Source organism: Diadema antillarum, unplaced genomic scaffold, assembly GCF_040938485.1.
Source record: "Diadema antillarum isolate AM-2024a unplaced genomic scaffold, OU_Dant_1.0 seq00000121_RagTag, whole genome shotgun sequence".
Lineage (NCBI taxonomy): Eukaryota > Metazoa > Echinodermata > Echinoidea > Diadematoida > Diadematidae > Diadema > Diadema antillarum.
The window spans coordinates 466,509-488,477 of record NW_027271201.1 but is presented as its reverse complement, the minus strand read 5'-3'; the positions used below and the strand labels follow the sequence as shown (position 1 = coordinate 488,477).

At 39.1% G+C, this 21,969-nt stretch overlaps 1 protein-coding gene across 1 annotated transcript; it reads left to right on the top strand.

Annotated features, from left to right (window-relative positions):
• The first annotated feature begins 1,564 nt into the window (after nt 1-1,564).
• On the top strand, nt 1,565-20,885 carry LOC139727162 (uncharacterized). The gene is made up of 9 exons (XM_071638138.1): nt 1,565-1,652; nt 3,036-3,666; nt 5,425-5,566; nt 8,451-8,480; nt 8,959-9,077; nt 13,276-13,346; nt 17,933-18,032; nt 18,657-18,699; nt 20,745-20,885. Exons 1-9 carry the CDS (start codon nt 1,565-1,567, stop codon nt 20,883-20,885), a joined length of 1,365 nt encoding a protein of 454 aa, XP_071494239.1.
• Nucleotides 20,886-21,969: the final 1,084 nt, after the last annotated feature.

The window sequence follows — 21,969 nt, the reverse complement described above, 5'->3', positions numbered from 1 at the left end:
AAATGTTAGGTTTACTAAAGGTATGTTTCAAGGGGCACACTCGAGGAGCGAGGCTACCATCTAAATTTACTCATAAGTAAATATATTCGTGTATAGATATAATAATGTAATTGTTAGTGTATAATAATTTTCATTTGTTACAGGGGCATGGGGGGGGGGGGGGCAAAAAACTCGTTTTGCCCCCTCCCCCACAAAAAAAAATTATTGGGGGGGGGGAAGCAAGTGCCCCCTCTGCCCCCCGCTGCCGGCGCCCTTGAGCCCCACCATTCCCCCCCCCCCCCCCCCCCCCCTGGCTCCACGGTCCCTGGGTTTGACCCAACGAGATGCGCCGGTTTTTTGTTTGTTTGTTTGTTTGTTTGTTTGTTTGGGGTTTTTTTTTTTTTTTTTTTTTGCTATTTGAACCCCGTAAGTGATGTCTTCCTGGCATCTACTAACGCAATGGAGACCATAAAAAGCAGTTATTAACTCTGTCAGATTAAGTCTGGACATATGATGGCGTTTTCCTATGCACATTTAACTTTTACTTGGCAGCCAAAGGGGGAGGGGGGCGGTTAAACCCCCTCCCCCCCCCCCCTATATCCGCCACTGATCAAAACTAAAAGAAATTAACGCATTCAATTGTCATGCTGTATAAAACTAACACATAACATGGCCGGCGCCACGTTTTCACTAACACCTCCGACATGGTTAATGTAACCTTGTTTTTGTACACTGTTGTTGGTGGCATAATTTTTGACGCTTCTGCATGCAGCATTAGGCAGGGACGGATTCAGGAATTCCGTTAAGTGGGGCGGGGGGGGGGGGGCGCAAGCGCCCCTCCATAGTTTCTTTTTATTCATTTTGTTTAAACAAATAAATAAAGGTCCCGGTGCTCCCTCCCTCGATCCGCCAAGCTGTTATGCTAGTGCCATAATTTAGATTAGTTTTGTTTAGTTTTCTTTTGTTTTTTTCAGCATATTTCTAGCAAATTGTCACAGAAAGGTATTCTTCCGAAAGGTTCTTTCTCAGTATGAGTTTTGTGCCCTACTGGATATTTTGTTTGTTTGTTTGTTTGCCTGCTTGCTTGCTTGCTTTTTTGTTTGCCAGCCGATTTGTCGACAGAATTGATGGCGAGAAATGTGAATCCTGTTTTTGTTTTTGTTTTTGTTTTTGTTTTTATTTTTACTTTTTGTTTTTGTTTCTGTTCTTTTTGTTTTTGTTGTTGTTGTTGTTGTTTTTCTTGCCAGCCAATTTTCGGAAAGAACTAGAAAAATTGAGCAGCAAAAAGTGTGCCATAGAATTTGTTTTTCTTTTGCTCCTCAGCTGATTTGGCAAAAGAATTGGTTTTGAAGAGCTACTTTTTTCCCCTTTTATTTTTTTTCTCTCTCTTATTATTACCCCCCCCCCCCCCCCCCCCCCCCCCTTCTTCCTTGTTGTTTGATACGATGTAGCATAATTTTGGGCCGCCTCCATCTACGCCTCTACTTCTACATATACTAGTACTAGTAGCACACACTTTCACGCTGCTGGCATACAACCACACACATTGACCGCATATATACTAGCATGCATAGTATAATGCACTATGGAGACAGCGTCCTCAGCAACGACCGATGCTCCGGCGGCGGAGACATCGAGATCAAACAGTATTCAGGATAGCAGCCGATCGCAACGTACGTTTTCCTTTGCAGTGATAACCTCTTCATGTATTAGAAATATTTTTCATGTCATGCCATAATCAGAAATATTGCGAACGTACGTCCGCTTGCCTCGTGAACTGATGCTAGTTGATCTGATGATACCTAGACCAGCCCCACATATTTAATACCACGTTAGTACTATCACTATTCGAACCCTATGTGTATGCATGAGCCTGAGGCTATAAATGACTAAACGTAGTAGTGGCGGGGATTTCACCCGTAGGCCTAACGTTAGATGATTTAGATCTAGGTCCCTACATATGATTCACCCCAAGATTACTCGCCTATTTGGTAATGATACACTGATAGTGTGACCACATCGCATTCATTCAGTCTAACGACCAATGTCAAACGAATTAGAATAGAAGTAAGTTTAACGTTAGAACTAAAATTTATGTTGTGTTTATGTGTACATTATCATATTTTTATTTCTTTTGACTATTATAGGATGTAGTTGTTGTTATTTTGATTTTTAAGGTGCGTGTTATTTCGATTTTTAACTAGATCTAAGGAATGTGGACGTAAGGACCTACTGATACTCGCTTGGCTAGTCCTTATCCGAAAGGGTCGATAAGATTAAATCAAATTAAATCAAATCAAAATCTTAACTTACAAAGTTAAATCTTCTTACCATAACACTAATTAGAATGTAAGCTGACAAGATTAGCAGGTAAATGTCCTGATGAAGCTGCCTGATCATGAGAGCACAGCAAAGAGTCTACATGATGTATAGCATTCTTAATGGTCTGGTAGATCTTCCAGTCACCTACTTCATACCAGTTGCAGGACCGTCAACACGTGGAAACCCATATAAGCTCCAAGTTCCATTTGCCAGAACTCACTTGTTTCAGTCCACGTTCTATCCGGTCCAGATGCTATTCGTCTGTGGAATTCCCTACCACCTTCCACCATTAGCTGCACCTCCTTGGAGAGCTTCAAGAAGGAGGTGCAACTTGTAAAGCTCCGATGAGCTCTCATCTTGTTTTTTAGCTGCACATAGAAATTTTTGTAGAGGATTTTTACCTGCACACTGTACACCCAGCACTTGACAAGCACAAGGTACGATAATACGCCAGAGGCGGACTGTACCAGACTGGAAGAAGAAGAAGAAAAGCTTTGCAAGATCATCCCCTTAATTAACCCTTCCTTGGGGTGAGCAACCATTGCAATCATGACACTCTTGCACTTCATATTGCAGTCACTTTCAAATCATTATGAGATTGGCATGCACAATGGTTTTTGTCTATCTTTGATATTCAATATGAATGAGGTGCTAAGTCATTCATTCCTCACCTGTGTACAATTATTATGTACATGTTGCATAGGCCCCATTGTATCCTGATCTATCCACTACAGGGTCTACAAAGCCACCGTCTGGAATGGCAGCCGCCGGACATCACCCTCACCTGTCGAGGTGCGACCAACTCAGAACAGCACAACTCCTATTTGAACCGCAGCCCCCAGCGAGGGGGAAAAGCCGGACTGCGCACTCTGCCAGCCCGAGCGTGAGACGCAGAGCATTTAGCGCCAAGGCTCCCACGACGAAGCAGAGCAAAGCATCTCACGATGGTAGATCAGCAACCCCCGCGGCGGCAGAGAGGCGACCCCTGTCCGCAGTGCTGCCAGGAGAGAAGATACATCACTCTACTACTAGCAGACATAAACGTGCTGTAGCTGGTAGTGAAAAACCCAAAAGGACTCATGTGCCGAAACAATTCTTAGAGTTTGAGGACACACAGCCACAAGTAGATCGTGCAACTGTGACTAAACAGGTGCATTCCAGGCAGAGTCAGGGCAGCGGCGGAGATCAGCGGTCTGCTCGACCGTGGTCTGGTAAGCACGAGCATCATCTGAAGACTGGGGAGAGTGACACATTCCAAATGTTACAAGAGGACCAGGGAGGGGGGCAAGCAGCCCCTGAATCTGCCCTCCCCAAAGGTATAGCAGCATTGGCTTCATGGTTAACACCCGGCATCCCAGCTGATTGGTAAGGATAGTGTATTCCAGTTTTTGTTGTCAGCTCTAGGCAGATCTAGGAAAAAACAAACAAACAAACAGTAGATATACCAGAGGGATTGATTCATTGAACTCAGGTTATCTTGAAATTTACCACAAAATGTGTTGTCGATGCCAATACATTGCACAAGTTGTTGTTCAACATTCTTTATTATATGAATAAACAATGTAACATGAAATGTTACATGAAATAATATTAATAAAAACTTGTTAATTTTTCTTCTTGACTAGCGCACAATGTGACGATAGCTGATCGTGAAATTCCACAAAAATATTGCTGAAATCTATTACCGATATTTGTAGTTGTGCTGTTTGAAAATACATCATGAAATGCTCAAAAAATGATGAGCAGATTAGTCCCAACTACATGTTACTTTCACACAGTGATTATCTCTGATGATAGGACTTAGAGGTATAACAACTACCTCAATGATAAAATAGAGAAGTTCAGTGCACCCCATGCTATGGCTGGGTAATTCCATGAAGTTGGGGCAGTGTCATGTTGCATCGTGATATTTGAAAAATATATTTCAGCATAACTCAATATTAACGATGCTACAATACATTTATTGTTTGTAGGCTTTACATTTGCATTGAGGCCACACATTTTCCTGGAAATTTTGTGGCATTCAGACTCAATTTTGATGAAGTTATTAAACAATATGTAACGGTGTCCTGTAGCATCGGGACGTGTCCATGTAGCATCGTGATATTTTAAAATTTGGTCCTAAGAGACAAATTATGGCAATTAGCTTGACCAAAATTTGATGCAATATGCATATTTACTAGATTAGTCAGATAGCTAAATATCTCAAATTTCCTGTACACAGTTTTAATTTTAAAAGAAAATTACAAAATGTATCACGATGCTACGCTGTGTCCTTTTTTGTTACATTTGTTGGACACCGCATAGCATAGTGACACATTGTGTAAATTTCTTGTAAAAGTAAAACTGTGGAAAGGAAAGTTTAAGATATTTAGCTATCTGACTAATCTAGTAATTATGCATATTATATCAAATTTTGATCAAGATAATTGCATCAATTTGTCTTTTAGGACCAGATTTTAACTATTAAGATGCTACATGGACACGTCACAATGCTACAGGACACTGTTACATTTTTTAAAGATAACTTCATCAAAATTGAGTCTGAATGGCACAAAATTTCCAGGAAAATGTATGGTCTCAATACAAATGTAAAGCCTATAAACAATATATGTATAGCATAATTAGTATTGAGTTATGCTAAAATGTAACACTTTGTGCCCCAACTTCACGGAATTACCCGGCTGCAATTTCATGCATACCAATCTTTTTGTGAAGATGTTCATATGCCGGTAGTAATGAGGAGCTCAGATGGGCCAAGGCTAGCCATGACTTGTTGACAGCCAGTCACATGGGCCTGCTACAGATTTGACACTGTGCAGGGGGTGCTCTCACCATCAATTTGTACCCATCCGACTAAAAAACGGTTTCTTGCAGTTCGGAATGTCATGCTAACTTATCTTTATCCAACTTTGGGTTCTGTTCAGACAAATCCCTAACTCAGGTTACAGACTCTTTGGTGGGTACTATAATCAGAGTTGGCTATTAAACTAGAACTCCCATTTAAAGTTAGGGTAGCTCTGTGTTAATCTAACTAATATGAACACACACACACACACACACACACACACACACAAGTACCTGTTGATGGTTGTAAACGTATACTGTGTTCCTGTAACCTAGGATTGGGGTTGATCCAGAGAGCTGTCTGGTGTTCCTCCCATCTCTGCGGAGCCAGACTGAGTGTCTTCCCGTTGTGCCCCCGCCCCAGGCATCTGATGATCTGCTACCCCACAAGCCTGCCCCACCAGCACCAAAGCCATTTGTAAGTGTTAACGCATTGTCGATTCACCACAGGTCATCATCATTGACAACCAGTTCTACCCATATAGGACGCATTTCTCCCTGACATGATCTGCCCGAGTGTAGAACTTGGAACCGGTCTTCAAAAGATTAAAGGCAATGCCATTAATATTTTGATGCATTTGTGTAATGACAGTACAAAGAATCCTGCAGATCACTTAGTCATGGTACAGTGCAAGAAAGATATTTCATCTTGTACAAACACTAAATGTATTTGATAAGTTGTGGTCACTTGAAGTTATCACCATATTTAATTATCAAAGCATTGCATTCTATACCAATGCCAAGTGAAACATACAGTATATGAATGATGCTCAGCCATTGCCTTAAACTTGGTAATGTACCAATGAATACCAGAGTACAAAGTTGTTTTCTGCAAGAAAAGTGTAAATTCAGCACTTGAGAATATTACTCTTTCTAGATGCTTTACAGTAATGATCATTTCATATCCGTTAGATTTGTCGTTTAGCATGAAACTCTTGTCTTTTCACATATTTACAGGGCAGTAAATTAGATCACAACTCTGTCAGTGTTCAATTGAATACTGTACCATGTATGCAACTGTCCCAGACCTGGGGGCATTTCATGAAGCATTTTGTCCACAAATTTGATCTCAGCCAATCAGATGCAAGCTAGATTTTGGTAGCTCACAACAGTTTGTCAGAAAAAAAAGTCTGAAAAAAAAGCTCTTGCCCGCTCACCACTCTGTGGACTGAAAAACCGGAACCTGTCGCATTGCACCGAACCTGACACCGCTGATTGGCTAAGCGTGCACTGACCAGTAGAGAAGGCATGCGCAGGAGGATGATCTAGTTGTGCATGTCCAGTATTTTCTCTTAAATTTGGTTGTCTGTTTGCTCTTTTTTTTCACCTTACTACTAATTGCTTCAACACGAAACTTCGCAGGTAGTGAGTCTGGTGTATACAGACTAGCAATATGTTAATCAATGCATATTCATGCAGGCGCAGACTTATGTCCAGAAAAAATCGTAAGCCTTTCCCACGGTCGACTCAAACAGAAAAACACACGTATCTCAAAAGATACATCAGCACTTTCGCCCCAAAAATCATATGAAGGATGATATATCCATATGTGTGAAGTTTCAAGGGATTTGGTGATAAAATAAGGGAGATACGAGGAGGTGAACTTTGAAGATTTTTTTTGTCCTTCCCTCCGCACAGTGCTCGATGACCGTTACGAATTTAAAAGCTCTGGCCTCTTATCAGTGAGTTAATTGCACCGTATCGCCAGGTCTGATTGTGGCATTTTTCCTTTGCAGACTTTTCATGTTGAGATGGGATGGTACCTTTTTCAAGTATCCAGATCTTTGCCAGCTATGATAATCATATATGTCCAACATATGAAAAGGGAATAACAGTGAAAGTACAATGAAAGACTCTGATGTGTGATGTGAGAACTTGGAAAGTAGTATACAATGCTAGTATTTTCAGTTGTCAAGAAGTGGGAATGTCTTTGCTTGTAAAAATCTTATAGAAAACTAGAAAAGCACTTTGAGAGTGCAGACCTCTGCCAAGCAACTCATTTCCTCCCATTATACATGTATGCTGAAAATACAGCCCAATTTTCCCCTGTAACAGAGAATTATATATAATATATATATAGTATATATATATATATATATATATATATATATATATATATATATAATATATATATGTATGTATATATATATATATATATATATATATATATATATATATATATATATATATATATATATATATATATATATGTATATATATATATATATATTTATAGTATATATAAATATGAGATTAAAACCTAAAATGGCACTAAAACGCTTTATCCTGGCGAGGAAATTAAGCGCATGTTTTAGAAACAAGACACCAAACAGGTTAGTCATCGCATTCTTCATCAGCGACCAGGATGCGATGTGATGTTAGATTAAAAATCCGTTTCTGAAGCAGAACATACACACAAGGGTATACGTCTGCTCCTGGTCAGACGGATTTCAAAACTAACCTGCTTGTGATGGAATGCGTCTAGACTAGTAGTTGCTGCCATGCCACAGTGCATGGTGACCGCGCAGTGTCTATGTGCGCGTTTGGCGTAGCAACGACGCATCCATGGACTGGTTCCCTCCACGAAGAGCCAAAGATGAAAGGATGAAATCAGTGTTAAAAGACATGACAAATATGAATCCCTGATAGCTTTTCAATGGACTTACATGTACATTGCCAACGTCATGCTCCGATTTACTATCACGAAGATAAACGGTTCAGAGACCCACCTCATCTTGTATATATATATATATATATATAGTATATATATATATGTATGTATATATATATCTTTTTATTTTTTTTTCTATTTATTTATTTATTTATATTTATATTTATATATTGTCATATACATATATATTATCAGAGTCTTGCTGTGTCTGAGGGCGCGCTCAGTGGGCATATGCACACCTCAAAGTAAAAATATATGCACAGCTTGAACTCCTCATTTGTTGGCCATAAAATCTTTAAGAAAATGCACTCATTTTTTAAAGTATTCTTGATTCTTGTTGGTATCACTACCAAAATTTCATCATCTGTTCTTTGTGTCATTATTAACTTTTCCTGTAAATTTCATCCAAATCTATTCAAAACCTTTTGAGTTATTTTGCAAACAGACAGACAAACAGTCAATAAAACAAAACACAGAAATGTCAGCAAAAACATAACCTCCTTGGCAGAGCTAATATTGACAATATTGTTCCTAGTGCCCTGAGCCAAAATATTCACTTTTGTGCAAAGATTTGAGCAGAAATTTACATTGAATTATATCTTGAAATTTTGTTTTGCTTTCCTTTTGTCAGGACCCAAGAAAACTGTTTCACTATAATGTGGTAAGTTTACTGAGCCTGTGAGTGAGAACACTCTTATAGTATGAATCATATTCTCTTCACAAGATATTCTTCTCAGTCTGGAATAATAAAGGGAAATTTATACAAGTGAAATATATATGGGGATTCAGTGAATGCACAAGCAGTAGAAGTATACATCAGTGAAGTTTCAGTACCTTTGATTGAGTACAGAGAGCTACACAAAAGTTTTCTATCTTAATATAGTGTAACAATTACAACATCAACTCCCAGCATTTAATCTCTGTTTCTTCTTTCCATTTGAGTCATTGTTAATAATCAGAATGCTGCTGCAAGTATTACCATTATTTTTATCCTACTATTTTCACTACTGCTAACATTGATAATAGTTGTGGTAGTATAGAAGTAATGGTGGTAGTGGTTGTGGTGGTACACGTTGTATTGGTATGTAGTGGGACTATAATTCTGTAATGTTATCATCGTCATCCCCATCATGTTGCAGGAAAAGAACCTCCCTGCCCACATGAAGGGAGACTCAGCCGTCCGCCCCAAGAGTCGGCCGGGGACAGGAAGACGGGGGCGGATCTACTCCCTGGACGGACAGCTGCTCCATGACCAGAGGTATGATCTTATGGTCAAGGTGTGGTCAAGGCAATAGTCACTGCATGTTCATTCATGTTGATTGTAATAAAAGAAAAAGAGTCAAAGAGTCAGCAAACTGAATGGTAGAGGTATTTTAGATCGTAATTATGGGACTGAGAATAAGGAAGTTATGGAAATTTCAAGATTTTTTTTTGGGGGGGGGATTTGGGGGGAAAAGTTTTTTTTTTGTGTAATCACAAATTTTACATGGGTGAGGCAATGATGTCATCTCAATCACAATTCTTCCATGAACCTATTCCTTTGTAGAAACTGGTACACAAGGTTCCCAAAATGTAGACAAGAGTGCCTGCATTGGTGGCCTTTGCTTGCAGTGTCACTGCCGGCAACCAGGGATACTCTGGTAGAAGTGTCACTGCCCGGAAAGAGGTTGATAACAGGTTTGATTTCCACTGGTTCCTTTTTCTGACATGATTGTTAACCCGTTGAGGACGAGTCCCGAATATACTCGGGCAAGTGTCTACGGGAAGTGTGTGTTGAAGCAAAATCAGTCCGTCCTCAACGGGTTAAAAAAAAACCCCACATGGATCAGCAGTTATGGTCTTTCAGGGCAGCCAACCTTGAGTGAGAGTTTTGAGTGAGACACTGTGAAGGAGCAAAGCAACTGGCAAAGGGGTGGGGGGAGAGGTGGGAGCTTGGGGGTGGTATGGAAAAGGGGTGTCCCCTTTCCCCAGTAGGGAGCAGTGACAATTTACATGTTAAGTGGCACAATGCTTATACATAGAGTAGTTTTAACACAGATACGAACAGTGGGTGCGTATGCAGGGAAAGTCTTAAAACTTTGGACTTGGGCACACTGAATGTCCCAATTCCCAAGGGTTTTGTAGACTGATCTTCTTTTTTTTTCATCTTTATTTTTGGTTCCTCGTGAGGATTTGTATATCAGATCTATGGAGACAGTTAGAGCTGGGTGAATTGCGTTAGAGTTGGCCGCAGCCATACTTAACAGTCATATGAATTCCTCTTCATATTTGCTCTGAGTTGGAGTCAAGATGCTTTGCATGACAAGAAACCCTATCTTTATCTTCAAATGAATGACATTAATCAAGGATTGTGATATTTGAAGGGCACTGTTCAATTGGGTTACTATTTTCCCCCCTTCATGTAGTGATTATTCTGTTTGGTCAACTCCTCCCATGATGCCTTACAAACATGGCATGCAGAGAACTAGGTCAGGGTAATATTATGGATGAATGCCAGCTCTTGAGATTTGTGTCATGGTTTCTTCCTGTCAAAAGAATACACTTTCACTATGTCCTTGAGCAAAGAGTGGAGGAAGCAAGACCAAGGAAAGACTTTGCAGGAGCCTGGCCAGAATTCAATCCGCTTAACCCTTCAGTCCCCCTGATTTTTTGACAGGGTGTCTGTGTTTCCTATATTGATTTCTTATGGCCCAGTGGGTTTTGATGGGTTCTGTTGGGCCATTTGGTTGCTGTTGGACCAATAGATTTTGATAGAGTCTGTTCTAATGGATCCTGTTGGGCCGGTTTGTTGCTGTTGGACCAATAGATTTTGATGGAGTCTGTTCTAATGGATCCTGTTGGGCCATTTGGTTGCTGTTGGTCCAATAGATTTTGATAGAGTCTGTTCTAGTGGGTTCTGTTGGGCTGGTTGGTTGCTGTTGGACCAATAGATTTTGATAGGGTCTGTTCTAATGGATCCTGTTGGGCCGGTTGGTTGCTGTTGGACCAATAGATTTTGATAGAGTCTGTTCTAATGGATCCTGTTGGACCATTTGGTTGCTGTTGGTCCAATAGATTTTGATCGAGTCTGTTCTAATGGATCCTGTTGGGCCATTTGGTTGCTGTTGGTCCAATAGATTTTGATAGAGTCTGTTCTAGTGGGTTCTGTTGGGCTGGTTGGTTGCTGTTGGACCAATAGATTTTGATAGGGTCTGTTCTAATGGATCCTGTTGGGCCGGTTGGTTGCTGTTGGACCAATAGATTTTGATAGAGTCTGTTCTAATGGATCCTGTTGGACCATTTGGTTGCTGTTGGTCCAATAGATTTTGATCGAGTCTGTTCTAGTGGGTTCTGTTGGGCTGGTTGGTTGCTGTTGGACCAATAGATTTTGATAGGGTCTGTTCTAATGAATCCTGTTGGGCCGGTTGGTTGCTGTTGGACAAATAGATTTTGATAGAGTCTGTTCTAATGGATCCTGTTGGGCCGGTTGGTTGCTATTTGTCCAATAGATTTTGATAGAGTCTGTTCTAATGGATCCTGTTGGGCCATTTGGTTGCTATTGGTCCAATAGATTTTGATCGAGTCTGTTCTAGTGGGTTCTGTTGGGCTGGTTGGTTGCTGTTGGACCAATAGATTTTGATAGGGTCTGTTCTAATGGATCCTGTTGGGCCGGTCGGTTGCTGTTGGACCAATACATTTTGATAGAGTCTGTTCTAATGGATCCTGTTGGGCCATTTGGTTGCTGTTGGCCCAATAGATTTTGATAGAGTCTGTTCAAGTGGGTTCTGCTGGGCTGGTTGGTTGCTGTTGGACCAATAGATTTTGATAGGGTCTGTTCTAATGGATCCTGTTGGGCCGGTTGGTTGTTGTTGGTCCAATAGATTTTGATGGAGTCTGTTCTAATGGTTTCTGTTGATCCTGTTGATTTCTATTCGTCCTGTTGGTTCCTCTTGGTCCAATAGGTCTTGGTCCAATAGGTCTTAATGGAATTGTTTCTTATGATGCGTATTGGACCATCAGTATGTCCACAGATTGCAGTAGGTCCATCAAACTCCAACAGAAACCGTCAAAAATCCCTGATGTTTTAGAACCCCAGGACCCTTCAATGGGCCCTGGACTCCCCCCAGGGATGTTGCACTTTGCACTCATTATTTTCACTACGTGCACACATTAGTCTGTATGCATGTTCAAGCAATCAGAGTCTCCAGTTTGCTGGGGGGTCCAAGCGAGAAAATCTCCAGTTTAATAGATGCTTTTAGTTGAAGTTGAATATGAGTTTTGTGGACTAAAGCATCTGGATGTGTCGGTATCTCCCACGATGCCTTACTTACATGGCATGCTGCGAACTAGGTCAGGGCAATATTATTATGGATTAATACCAGCTCTCGGGATTCCAATCATGGCTTCTTCCTGTCAAAACAAGACACTTTCACTATGCCCTTGAGCAAAGAGTGGGCGAAGCAAGACCAAGGAAAGACTTTGCAGGAGCCTGGCCAGAACTCAATCCGCTTAACCCTTCAGTCCCCCTGATTTTTTGACAGGGTGTCTGTGTTGCCTATGTTGATTTCTTATGGCCCAGTGGGTTTTGATGGAATTTACATTCAAATGTTATGTGTTAGTCCTGTTGGTTTCTAATGGTCCAATGGTTGGTTGCTTTTGGTCCAATAGATTTTGATGGAGCCTGTTCTAGTGAGTTCTGTTGGGCCATTTGGTTGCTGTTGGACCAATAGATTTTGATAGGGTCTGTTCTAATGGATCCTGTTGGGCCGGTTGGTTGTTGTTGGTCCAATAGATTTTGATAGGGTCTGTTCTAATGGATCCTGTTGGGCCGGTTGGTTGCTGTTGGTCCAGTAGATTTTGATGGAGTCTGTTCTAATGGTTTCTGTTGATCCTGTTGATTTCTATTCGTTCTGTTGGTTCCTCTTGGTCCAATAGGTCTTAATGGAATTGTTTCTTACGATGTCTATTGGACCATCAGAATATCCACAGATTGCAGTAGGTCCATCAAACTCCAACAGAAACCATCAAAAATCCTTTGTGGTGTTCGAGCCCCAGGGCCCTTAGACGGGCTATGGACTCCCCCCAAGGGATGTTACACTTTGCACTCATGATTTGCGCTACGTGCACACAATAATCTGTATGCATGTTCAAGCAATCAGAGTCTCCAGTTTGCTGGGGGGGGGGGGGTCCAAGCGAGAGAATTTCCAGTTTAAGAGAAGCTTTGGGTTGGAGTCTGCACAGGAGCAAATGGTCAAAAATATGATTTTTTTTTTGTGGACTAAGGTATCATTAGATTATGTCAGTATCTTCTGTGACTTTCATTTTGGTCAGCATTCAGTCACAGCATTGATGAGTGGCCATTCAATAAAAATTTTATTCTTTCCTTGATGGCATACATTATATATTTCCGTCCATGCGATATGTTCCTTAATTGACTTTTATTTTTTATTCCCCCTTTGAACATCACACTCTCACAGCAAATACAGCAAGAACCGGACGATCCAGACAATTGAACAGGAATTAGCAGACCTTGAAATGCTGCTGACAGGTAGGAATTTATGTTAGAGGCATTATCTACCATTTGCAGATGAAACATACACCCAGTTTTAGTGCTTCAAAAGAGTTCTAAAATGTGATTTAGGGGTAGTATACAAATAGTGAATGGTCACGAGTTGGATGGTACAAGATTTCGCACGAGGTGAAAGATAGAAGCGCTCTGATGAATCACTGTGTACGTATGTACACGAAACGAAGTTGTACAAAAATGAAAGACAAAAGTACGCGCTTGTAAGCGCGCTTGTAATTGTTGCATGCGCACGGCAAATGTTTGTTTTTTTGTGACATCAGAGCCGTGTGATGGAACAAAAACTTCAAGTCAATCTTCAGTTTAACATGGGAGTCCATGCAAATGGGTGACGTCAGCCATGCCCTATTCATTTTTGCTCAAACAAAATTGCACAGCTGACAGCCAGAGCGTGCGATGGAACTTTTCACTAAATGTCACGGCAATCGGCAATCGGCAATCGACCAATCGGATAGCTACATTCTAAATAGGTGTTGTATAAAAACAGCTAATGTAAAAATTTGAGTCAGTATAATCATTGTTCAGAATTGTTATATACAAAATGTGAACACTAGTTATGATAAAGAAGTTTGTAGACTACACCATCTGCAGTTATGGTTTATTGAGAAAAACAGTGATATCTCCATATATTTTAGACTTTATTGCAAAATTTTTATATGGTAGGATGTTTTGTGATACAACTGACCTACACATATGCATCAAATGTGACACCTCAGACGTTTTTAAAAAAATCAATGCTCCCAATGGTAAACAGTACCTTTCTGTGCCAGGGAATTTGGACAATGTGAGCAGTACCGTGACATTGTTTGTGCTTATCAGTTCAATGTCTTCACTGTGAACTATGATTTTCTTCTTTCTTTCTTTTATTCACATATCATCTTTTCGTTGTTGTTTTTTCATGTGGTGTTTGTGTGTGTGTGTGTGTGTGTGTGTGCATCATATGTATGCATGTGTGTGTGTGTGTATTGTGTGTCTAACACATGATGTACGGCTTTAACCATGGAGAATGAAAGAGGGAAAGGAGATGCAAGTTTTTATGTAAGAAAATGAACTAGGTCAAGTATTGCCGTTTTTTAAAAGAGTTGGGTTGTGGAGGGCATCAGGAAGATTTGTATGGTTTCTAATTGACCCACTTGAGTACTTTGTCCTTTAACACATGGTTTCTCTACTCCAATGAGAAGTGCTTTGTTTTTTTCAAGGAGCTTTGAAGCTCCTTGTTTTTTCTAGGTGTTCCCAAAGATGTTAATTTTTTTTTTCTAACTCAGTCTCCTTCAGTGATAACCAGAAAAACATGTTACAGTGTGGTATGTGTTTGGGAAATCACAAGGAAAGCCAAAGGCTTGGATTAATTGTGATACTCTTTGTAAAGTTAAACACATACACTCAGCAAAAAAAGAGAAAGTAAACACTTTTTCCAGTTCATATTTTTCATAGAAGATTTTGATAAAAATCATTTTGTCATATACCAAAAGGTTATTCGATTGGCTATCAACCTGATAGGTTTGTACAAAGGGAAATTTTACGCATGAGTGAACACATCCGTTTTGGTCCTCCAAGGCTCAAGAGTAAAAATTGCAGAAATTGACATACTGACATTAATTTGGAAATGCCCTTCAACAAAGCAATGGTAACAGAATACCAATTTAACACAATGAGACACATGAATGAAATAGCAGAAATAAGTTTTCATTCTCTTGTTTCTCGTTATATTCTCAAATAACAACATAGTGGGGAAACTGAAGGGGAACATAAGAATTTCCTGTCAATTCAATCTTTAAATGACATAGGGAGTAAGGCACAAAGGTGATGAAATGGACAGAATTTCTTTATTTTATTCTTTAATTAAGTAATTTAAGAATTCCTGAGACAAATGCAAGAACCAAATATTATTTCAACTTTTCTTGATTTGGAATAACATTTCAAATGTCTACCATCTTTGTTACCATTGCTTCTTCTCTTCTGTCTTTTGAATATGGATTTGACAAAAGATTCTTCATTTTTCTCTATTATTATTATTATTATCATTATTTTAGGGTTACAGAGACATAGAGATCAAAGGTTGATTTTTGCAAATTGATTTGCATTTCTTAATGTGTTGAATTTGTCTTTTGTTCTCATTGTCATATGAAAGAGTACATATGCATGAATAACAACTTGTCCATTTTTGCAATTTTTATGCCTTCGCCATGTAGTGGTGCTGGAGGCATTATGTTTTCGGGTTGTCCGTCCTTCCATCCGTCCATCCGTCCGTCCGTAATGAATTTTGTGGACCGCATAACTAAAAAACCTTTTGAGGTATCCTAATGGAACTTGGCATGTATGTGCATTAGGGAGTAAAGTTGTGCCTATCAACTTTTGGGTGTACATGCTCAAGGTTAAAGGTCAAAAGGTCAAGGTCAAATGCTCAAAATTTCACTATTTCCCCCATATCTATGCAATGCCTGAAGATACTTTCTTGAAACTTAGTGTATACATGTATTACCCAATTAAGATTATCTGGTGAAAGTTTGGGGTCATGAGGTCAAAGGTCAAAAGGTCAAGTAAAAATGTTAGAATTTTACTTTTTTCTCCATATCTTGGAAATGGTTCAAGGTATCTTCATGAAACATAGTATATATGATGCATGTACAGTGTACTGACTGGCAGTGATTATCTAGGGAATTTTAGGGTCATGGGGTCAAAGGTCAGGAGTCAAAGGTCTCTTATGAATTTTAGGGTCAAAGGTCAAGGGTCAAAGGCCAGATGAAACTGGTGGCAATTTACTATTCAATACAGAAATTGTACTTTTTCTCCTTACCTTGGAAATTACTCAATGCATAAACTTATGAAAGGGTCAGAAGTCAAGCAAAAGTCCTAAAATCCCCAAATACATGCTTTCCCATTCATCCAATTAAACCTAGGGCAAGGAAGGTGAACATTCAACACATTTGTGACAAATATATCATTTTAATATTTTGCCAATTTTGTGAAAATATAATCACACATTGTCCACATGTACTACAGACCTATTAGGAGAATCATGCATTATGGCCAAGGCATACCAGTCGCCATAGCGACATTTCTAGTTACTTTTGGGAAGAGAAAAACAAATGTGCTCACTCATGGGTAAAGTTTCCATTTTTATTGACCTACTAGGTTGATAGCCAATTAGATTACCTTTAACATGGTATATAAAACATTAATATTATCTGAATAATCTATGAGAAAGATGAACTTGAAAAAGTGTTTACTTTCTTTTTTCGCTGAGTGTATTACCATGTGGAGACAAAGTCAAATTCCAAATACCCTTTGAAGTAACAGATTTATTAGCATGAATAAAATGAAACATGTGAGTGAAACCTGGTCTTAGCAGTGATAGTAAATATGAGGGGATAGTTGTTAGAAAAGGTGATACAAACAACAACACTGCTAATGCTGATAATGATATGAAATCAGTGAAATCTTTACATGTGCCCATGCATCACACAAAACCTTCAAGAAGTTTCCTTTTTATCAGAATTGGACCTTTAATCAGAAAGCTGTGGAATTCAAACGTTTCACATGTTTTCATGATAAAATGACTGTAGTAAAGAGTGTATTTGCAGGATGCAAGAAGTGATGATGTCTGCACCTCACACTAAATTTCTTTTGTGTGTGTGCGTGTGTGTGTGTGTGTGTGTGTGTGTGTGCGAAATCTGTAAGAATAAGTTGTGGACCTCATTTGACATTAGTCAAGTCATGTAGTAACCTAGCAATGTAACTTTTATGGTGAGTGGGCTTGTAGTTGCGACATTAATGTCCCAAGACATTATTCATGGTACTTTAATTGGAATAAATTGCCATTAGATACTTGGGAAACTCACAATATTATATACTTTAAAATGAAACTGAAATCACATCTCTTTATTAAATTTGCATACAAAGTAGTTTATTTCATTTTGTTTTGTTTGTTTGTTGTTCTTTGTTCCATGTTTCTATCAGTTTCCATTTTCATTTCTAAGCACTTTGTATGAGCACTACTGTGGATACAGCCCGGTATACATAGCCGTTGATATTATTATTATACATTTTTATAATAGCATATTGGGACCTGTACAACAGCTCTGTGAGTGATTGAATATGCGATGGACATCCACCGTGAAAGAATGAGAAAGTAGTATCACTTTTTGAGAGAAAAGCAAGTGATTTCCCTCCTTGGACACCATATACAGTGCATTTGTGTTATAGGAGGCATTTTCTTTATGAGTGGTTCAATTTTGCAAATATTGGTTGAGAATATAACTCGAAACAGCAATATTTTTTTTTGATGGGGGAGCATTGCCTCTTCATATTTCTGCATTTGTGTAACCAATACATGTTATGCACCAGCTATGAAAACATGTGGCACTGTAAAATTCCATGTATTTCTGGTTTTATACATTTTTCTTCAAATTACTGAGACTTTTGACAGTCTATTCTTATGATTTTATTCTAGTTGTTAGTATTACAGTCATCTTGAGCATGATGTGGGTGAGCACTTTGAGTGCGGGCCTTCTGTGTAACCCTTTCAGCGCATTGCTTTGCGTTTGCAGGTGTTGGACGGGAAGGGAGCGCCAACATTGTGGTCCAGTACCAGCATGAAATCAACCTGCTGAAGCAAGCCACCTCAGAAACGATCATCAAGTGCCAGCTGTAAGTTTGACAGCTTGTTCGATAATGACTCACTTATATTGCAACTGTTTGGCATGTTGCCCTACGTCAACGTAGATAAACATTTACTATTCAGTGTTTGAGTAGTAGCACATGATAAAAAAAGAAAAGAAGAATCATGGGTATACAGTCACCCAAATGTGACTTGAACCCACGACCTCACGAATGCTAGACAGGCTTCCTTTCCACACAAGATTACTTAGCTACTGCTTCAGCCTGATATCCAGTGATGAGTCTAATCCCTTATACCAGTGGGTGCTGTGCATTTATTCTTGAATAAGTAATTCTTGCGTGGAGTTCTTTTCATTGCAACTAGTTGGCAAATTGCCTTACATCTATGTAAAAAACAAACAAACAAAATACTGATTATTCAAGTGTTTGAGTGGTAACCATGATTAAAATATCATGGGCATACATACTTGTGTGGGACTTGAACCCATGACCTCCTGAAGCAAATATATTTGCACATTAAGTTTCAAGTGTTAGCTTTATAATGAATGTAGAGTGGTATTAATACATTGTAGACACACACACACACACACATTCACACATACAAACATTCACACATGTTGATATGTAGATATACTGTATATTATATTTTTGCAGGTTGAGACGACCCAAGCCAAAAGTTGAAGAACCACCTGATCTGGTGAGTACCAGTAGCTTGACTTTCGAAGCTTGTGAAGTGAGTGTACAGAGAGACAACTATATATGTGATGACGATGATAATTATGATGATAAAGATGATTATGCTGTTAAACTGAACTATTACAATAAACATCACTATTCTGGTTTTCTGTATTATTGGGACATGACTGGCACATGATTTTGTTTTATAGAATTTTCATGTGTTTTCAGAAAAAACCTAATGCAAATCTCTTCTTGCTGGCTAACTCAAAGAAACAGAGACACTTAGGGAGTGGTATTTTCACTCTTATTTCATTCTATTTCCATACTGTGTTGATTATGAAACTTGGAAATATGTGCATAACTGCAATTTCATGTTAAACATACACTAGTATATTGACATTGACTTGTATATTACTAGTATCCCACAAAACCTGTTAGAAAATGCCATGCTTGAGTATATCTGTAGCTCACTTATCCAGTTTTCCACTGTGCATCCGTAGATTCTAAGAGCTATGAAGTTAGCATCATTAGGGAATGTGTAAGAATAGCTTGTCCCTGATGTATTTTGCTCAGAGTTATGAAGAAAACATAGTTTAATTTGCAGAACTATGTATGTAATTACATACATTTCATGTGCAAGGGAAATGAGAAATACTGGGCAATGATTTCAAACTTTTGATAACAACACATACACTGTACTGTAGGGTTTCCCTAGGAATGCCACAATATTTGCCGTATGCGCTTGAATTTGATTATGTGTGTTTATCAAAACGTGTTTTCAATATTTTTAAGGTGTAATGGTCTATGCCTGCTGTTTCACTGCTCTCAAGATATCTTTGGTCATTTCTAGTGAAGAGAAATTTATACATCCACATTTCCTTTCATCAAAAAATTGTCGTTGAGATGACATCAGGGAAGACTTGTCACAAGTTTGCTGAAATATTAATGCTATGTCACTGATCTTCAATAACAACAAAAATGTTCTTTTAAAAACAAAATCAAAAGCCCATTATGTGACATGTTTTGTTCAAATTAAATTTGCCTGGTGGCTTTTAACCCATTGAGGACGAGTCCCGAGTATACTCAGGCAAGTGTCTATGGGAAATGTGTGCTGTAGCAAAATCAAACCGTCCTCAACGGGTTAAGAGTAAATACTGTCATTTATGTTTTTCCTGTTTTTTTCACGTGGTTACTAATCCACCAAAATTCTAAAAGGCAATAATGGGTTTGTGCCACTGCATAGTCAACCATACAGTAGTACTTTTGTATAGTTTTCTGGGAGGAAAACTCACTTTGGTATGTATACACCAAGACTTCACTTGTACTTCAAGAGAGATACTAATTTTGTGCATTGTAAACAGTTACCGAACACGTTACCGACAAATGACCGCTCCGTATTAAGTCACGTGACACATGACTTTCCTCCAAGAAACGTTTCTCTATAATGATATCACCTCTGCAGACAACACACACACACACACACACACACACACACACACACACACACAAAAGAAGATTGGACCTCTGTTATTGAAGCTCTGTGAACATACACACTTTTTTGTTAAAGTCATTCATGAAAATGTTTATTCACTGGAAGTGTGGTGTTTTATGCTTCGCTATTGTTGTTTTGAAGGCTTTATGGATACATATTTTGAAGGTGTTCAGTTATGATCCATCTCAATGCATGCTGTATGTACATGTAGATATGTCATGTTTACAACTTTTATTCTTTCTTCTTCTCCCTCACTTGTCTCTGTGCCTTATGTTTGTGTCTGTTTCTCACACTCTGTCCCCCTCTATATCTCTCCTTCTTTATTTCTTTCATTCTTCTCCTCTTTTGCACCCTCTTTCCTAAGGTCTCTCTCACATTTTCTCTCCATCTTTCTCTATCTGTCTCTCTCCTCTATCTCTTCTTCTACTGCTTTTATTCCTCTCCCTCCTCACAATACCTTTCTTACTTTTTCCCTCCCTTTCTCTCTCAAACTCTCTTTGTCCTTCCCTCTCTTATCAAAAAATCATCTGTGAATTTCAAACCTTCATCTTTTCTCCTGCGATCCGTGGCAGACTGGACTCCGGGCGTACATACGTGAGCGGGAAGGCGTCCTGGTGACGATCCGCGCAAGGCGCGAGGAGTGTCTGGCAGAGCTTCGGCAAGTGGAGGAGTCGTTGGGCATGTCCTCGCAGTGGCAGCCCGATGCTGTCTGAATTTGGTTGCCCATTCTCCAAATGAGATCAGTGATATCCACTCATTCAAATGCATGCTGAAAATCACCTTGTTCCCAATATGATAAGAAGCCTTTTGGTATATCATATATATAAATATATATATATATATATATATTACATATAAGTCATGCTATCATAACTTTAAAGGCCTAGTGTAGGCTTCAGTAGGTTTTTGATATCATATGCGAAAGATATGTATTCCTTTTTCACAGAGCAGGTATGATATAATGCTATTTTTACTTTTGTACAAACAGCTTAAATTTTGGTAAAACTAGAGAGACACTCTCAGAGCGCAGACCTCTGCCAAGCAACCAATTTCCACCACTGGTCTTGTTCTCCAAATGAGATCAGTGATATCCACTCTTTCGTATGCAAGCTGAAAATCGCCCTATCTCCCAATATGAGTCGAAGCCTTTTGGTGCGTCATCAGCTTCCAGCACCACGGATGCCTGGCCCGAGCAGGGCACACGCTTTAGTGCACGTATGCAAACCTCAAAAATGTGAAGCTTGAACTCCCAAGTTCATTTACCCTACCTGCCAAGATATCAAAACTCCTTCATGAAATCCACAAAAATTCCGGGCTCACTACCAAAATTTCACCATCTGTTTCTTGTGTGTGTCATTTTTAACTATTCCTGTAAGTTTCATCCAAATCCGTTCACGACTTTTTGAGTTATTTTGCACACAGACAAATAAACAAGCAAACACCGGTGAAAACATAACCTCCTTCCTTGGCAGAAGTGAAAATTAAACTCGGGTAGTTCTAATGTGTTATTTTTTCAAGAAGACAAGGTAAGCAATAGCATGCCCAATGTAATCACAGAAAAAAACAGCAACCAACTTTCATACAGCATTAGTTGTATATTGGAACTAATCTCAGTTTCTGATGAATTCTAAGAGGAATCCCTTGATTTTGTCAGCACTAATTTGTCAGTCAAGTTGCTAGTGACGTCAGTTGTCTTGATTCTGTACGTCGTAGACGTTTGTTGGCTTCTGAAGTGGAAGTATGAAGAAATTGGAAGAACAAACAACGTTTTGTAAACACTGAATTGTTCTCAATTTT

What these genes read in the sequence shown, in the direction of transcription:
- LOC139727162 (XM_071638138.1), top strand. Translation starts at nt 1,565, where the DNA reads ATGGAGACAGCGTCCTCAGCAACGACCGATGCTCCGGCGGCGGAGACA. An exon ending in CACCAGCACCAAAGCCATTT is followed by an intron (nt 5,567 to 8,450) that starts GTAAGTGTTAAC and finishes TCCTTTTGTCAG; the next exon opens with GACCCAAGAAAACTGTTTCA. An exon ending in TTGAAGAACCACCTGATCTG is followed by an intron (nt 18,700 to 20,744) that starts GTGAGTACCAGT and finishes GATCCGTGGCAG; the next exon opens with ACTGGACTCCGGGCGTACAT.